Source organism: Panicum virgatum, chromosome 1K, assembly GCF_016808335.1.
Source record: "Panicum virgatum strain AP13 chromosome 1K, P.virgatum_v5, whole genome shotgun sequence".
NCBI lineage: Eukaryota > Viridiplantae > Streptophyta > Magnoliopsida > Poales > Poaceae > Panicum > Panicum virgatum.
The window spans coordinates 35,114,275-35,118,574 of record NC_053136.1 but is presented as its reverse complement, the minus strand read 5'-3'; the positions used below and the strand labels follow the sequence as shown (position 1 = coordinate 35,118,574).

General features: G+C 47.2%; 1 protein-coding gene across 1 annotated transcript; it reads right to left on the bottom strand.

The window, feature by feature from the left end:
- On the bottom strand, positions 1–3,928 carry LOC120704175 (probable serine/threonine-protein kinase At1g01540). Its single transcript, XM_039988475.1, has 8 exons — positions 2,658–3,928; positions 2,229–2,333; positions 2,007–2,129; positions 1,748–1,918; positions 1,533–1,662; positions 1,236–1,445; positions 607–874; positions 1–198 (listed from the first exon to the last, which is right to left on the bottom strand). Exons 1-7 carry the CDS (start codon positions 3,320–3,322, stop codon positions 734–736), a joined length of 1,545 nt encoding a protein of 514 aa, XP_039844409.1. The 5' UTR covers positions 3,323–3,928; the 3' UTR covers positions 1–198; positions 607–733.
- Positions 3,929–4,300: the final 372 nt, after the last annotated feature.

Below are 4,300 nucleotides of genomic sequence, written 5' to 3'. Positions count from 1 at the left end.
TTGAAAAATATCAGAGCAAGTTCAGCTTAAGCCATTTCGTAACCGGGCGTACCCGGGGGGTTTACTAAGAAAAACCCGCTGTTAATTTAAATGCCACGGGTCTATCATACATACATATTTCTTCTACCTATATAAATAAGCAGGAAATTTTACTAGGGGCTAAACCATATATTGTTGACATGTACAGATGATGTGGTGGGATGAAAGTGGTAATCTGAACTGTTAGAACAAATTTAATATTTTAAAATAGATATGTATAAAATTGGATGGTGATCATTTCTTATATTATCAAGCACATTATTACAAATAAGAATAAAATTTTGCATAAATTATTTTATGCATTATTTGCTCCCTACAACAAAAAAAGTGAAAAAAATACCGAATTTGTTTCCGAATCCATACCGAATTTTATATCTATCATTTGAGAAAATATAGGATGAATTTGAGGTTTACCTTTTATGAATCTTTACAAGCTCAATGCTCAAAATAAGAATACAAATTTGTATACAAGATTCTATATCCTATTTATTCGCAATCAAAGAAAAACGACCAAAAAACTGATTACCGAATAATTACCGTTTCCGACCGTTTTCAACCCTAGTGGTGAGATCCATGGATGCCGCCACCCGAACGGATGAAGGCAGCGAAACGAACAGCTCGCGTCTTCAGTCAATACTGTTCTCCTTCAGAGATCTTGAGGATTGGGCTTTCTGAATCAGTAATCCGACAACACCTAAGCATCTGGGTTCCTCCATCTGAAGGGTTCGGCTTGTGTGCCACCATTTGCATTGCTGTCAGTCTCATGGTGACCTGATCCACCAGCCGTTTTCTCTGGCGCTCTTGCTTGCCCTGGTGCTCTGCTACCCCGGCGATCCTGAAACCAACAGCAGTAGAGACATAAATCAGTGCAAATGCAAGAAGACGAACTGATGAAGTGATCTGGAGGTGGCAAAATGGTCCTGAGTAGATAGGGCAACTTCAAATGGAATAAAGAATTTTAAAGATTCCCTAATTCATAGTGGAAAACAAAGCTAATAGTACTTAGCAATGGAGCAGGAAGCACGTGTATGGTGCAACTAAAACAATAATAGTGACTAACTCAGATTCTCCTATGGTGTCAACAAAGGTTGAAAAAAGGTACTTTACCACACATGATACTGACAGAGACACAAAATATAAACAGCCCAATTCATATTTCTGAGATGTAACTGAATATATTGACTTTTTCAACTTACTTCTCTGTATGGGAAATCATCAACCTCAAGCATGTGAATGACATGCCCAATCCTTGGCCTCTTACGAGCATCAGGATCTACACATCGCAACGCCACTAGCAAAGCCTTCTTCACTGCCCTAGAAGTAGGCTTCTGGGGGATCTTTGGGTCCACAACGCCGTCAGAATTTCGGTTGCTTACCATTGTCTTAAGCCAATCAACTAAATTAACCTGAAAAGTATGATCAGAAGACTCATAATGCACTTGAACAAGATCATAATATAGCACTGGCTATATGGAGGCACAGCAATGACTAACCTCTCCTGGTGGCCTGTTATAATCCACTGGTACCCTACCCGATATTATTTCCATAATGAGAATTCCAAAACTATATATATCACTCGTTTCATTCAACATTCCAGTCCCTGCGTACTCTGGAGCAACGTATCTGTAATTATTAAGAAAAAATTAGTGCCCATCCATCACAACCAGCCTGTGCTAAAAGGGTAAAAGTGCAGAGCACAGAATCTGACCCGAAAGTTCCCATAACTCGTGTAGTAACATAACTCCTTTCTGAACCAAGAAGCTTTGCGAGTCCAAAATCTGAGAGCTTAGCATCCCAGTGCTTGTCCAGAAGGATGTTGCTTGACTTGACATCACGGTGAACCACTTTTGGTTCAAGTCCCTCATGCAAATACATTAACCTACAGAATGGCAGAAATTTAGGCAACTGTCTGAACAGAATGACAGTAAAATTCAGTAACCAACGAGAATGAGCTGAACGGCGCACACCCTTTTGCTGTTCCCAGTATAATCTTCATCCTGTTCTCCCATGTAAGAGGGCTTACGGGTCCAACATCCCCGTGCAGCCACTGCTCCAAGTTCCCATTATCGACATACTCATAAACAAGCATCCTAATAAGATCCACATCAACAACACATTCATATCACCAAACTTACAGATCCTACAATATAAACAAGCTGTGCAAGTGATGTGCACATACAAGACAATACCTCTCATTACCCTCAGCACAGTATCCTAGAAGGCGCACAAGGTTCTTGTGCCGCACGCGCCCAATCGCTTCGACCTCAACCTTGAATTCCTTCTCTGCCTGACCCCTAACAAATCAAAGGTAGAAGTTTTCTAGATTTTAGAAGCACATTGAAGAAACTCAGGCACAGAAAATTTCTACAGAAATTCAGCCCTCTTGCTGAACTATGCACCTCAAAACCAATTGTAGGTATTAGCTGGAAAACATAAGTGAATTTGTCCGAGACAAGCTTCTCAATTTTAAAAATTCAGCATTAACAAACAACTACTGACTAATCACCTAAGCTGCACTGTCAGGTAGTAAGATAGAAAAATGCCAAGTGAATGCAAATTTTCAGTCTACGAAGTTGACCGCTATTGGTAGTATTGGTACTTGGTAGGTGGTCCGATACCTGTTGTTGAGCAAGTTCTTGACCGCGACATGCGTGCCGTTCTCGAGCACGCCATGGTACACGATCCCGTACCCGCCCTCGCCGATCACGTTCTCGTCGGCGAACATCCCCGTCGCCGTCTCCAGCTCCTTGAGCGTGTACCAGTGGCCCCACCCGAGATGGGACACCTCCGGCACCGCCGGCGGCGCGCGGTTCGCAGCGCCACCTCGCCCGCCTCGGCTCTCGTCGCCGCCATGCGGCGAAGGCCCGTCGCTCCTTTGGCTGGGGTGCTGCTGCTGCTGCTCCGGGTTCGCGATGCGGTGCTCCTTGCCGGTCGCGATCTGCTCGGAGACCTGCGGCGTGGGGAGCTGGAGCACCTGCGCGAGCTGCGTCTTCGCCGGGGCGGCGGCGGCGGCGTCGTCGTCGTCGTGGGAGGGGACTTCTTGGATGTCCTTGGGCGCCTTGACATTCGCGGGGTTCTTGGGAGGGGCGGTAGTGGGGAGCTGCTGGGCCTGGGCGTGGTTGGTCGGCCGCTGCCGGCGGCGGCGGCGGCGGAAGGCGAGGAGGCAGAGGACGGAGATGAGAACGAGCAGGAGCACGAAAGCGGCGCCGACGCCGACGCCGACGAGCACCCACATGCGGAGCCCGAACACCACCGTGCTCCGGGACAGCTCCGAGTCCGACATGGGACCCGGCGGGGCGCGAGAAGCCACGGCACCGCCCCCACCTACACCAGCTTCTTTCGAATTGCCGGATCTCCTCGTGTTCTTGAGCGTAATTAAGCGGCGAAGACTGGGCCCCGCTGCGCAAGCAGCATCGAGCTCGGATTTTCTGGACCGAAATGGACGCAAGCACGGCGGATTCTGAGCAGAATCGGGCGGCAAAGATTGGTTCCGCGGATGAAACAGTAGCAAATGCCGCGACTTTGGATTGGATTTGGGTGGGTAAGGAGGCTGTTGTCGGCGACAATGCGGGCGGTTGTAAAGATCGGATTTGCTTGGGGGAAAAGTGAAGGAGTGGATGGTTTGGTGCGATGAAAATTTTGGATTCTGGTGCGAGGCGACCAGCGATGGTGTGGCTGGTGGCGGTGGGCGGCTGGCGTGCCGAGGGTCGATCCTTGGGCCAAACCGATCGACGAACGCGGAGAACAGTTGCGGGCGGTGCTGGCGACGTACCAGCGCTGTGCTCCGGCGGGCGAAGTGAAGTGAGGGTGACAAGAGGGAGGATCAGGGCAGGGGGTCAGGAGGACAGAGAGGAGAGGAATGGAGGCCGAATAATGGCAAGTAATAAGGGCGCTGCTCCTCTGCATGCATGGAGGTGGAAGGAAGAGAGAAGCCACCCCCAGCAGGGAGGGGAATAAAAGCAGTCTCAATACAGACTCCACTCACTCCACTCATAGAGTTTTAAGTCTTAAAAGACTCCATCATAAAAAAATATATTTTTCAATATAAAGTGTGTAATAGTAGTTTCTATATATAAAATTATTTATTATTTTTTATCACAAAATCCATGGACTTCACGCCTCCTCTACAACGCAAGTCTCCCTGGTTTCTTGGGCATTGAAGGGAGCGTAGACTTGAGACCTTATTTAGAAATCAAGTCTTGTTTTTTTTCTTCTCTCTTCAATAATTAGGATGCCACATTAGTAAAAAAAAGAATAATAA

Excerpts from the sequence above, each read along its gene's own strand:
- LOC120704175 (XM_039988475.1), bottom strand. The coding sequence starts at position 3,322 with ATGTCGGACTCGGAGCTGTCCCGGAGCACGGTGGTGTTCGGGCTCCGC. Across the intron at positions 2,130-2,228 it reads TGTGCTGAGGGTAATGAGAG|GATGCTTGTTTATGAGTATG; the intron begins GTATTGTCTTGT and ends GGATCTTATTAG. Across the intron at positions 1,663-1,747 it reads CGAGTTATGGGAACTTTCGG|ATACGTTGCTCCAGAGTACG; the intron begins GTCAGATTCTGT and ends TAATAATTACAG.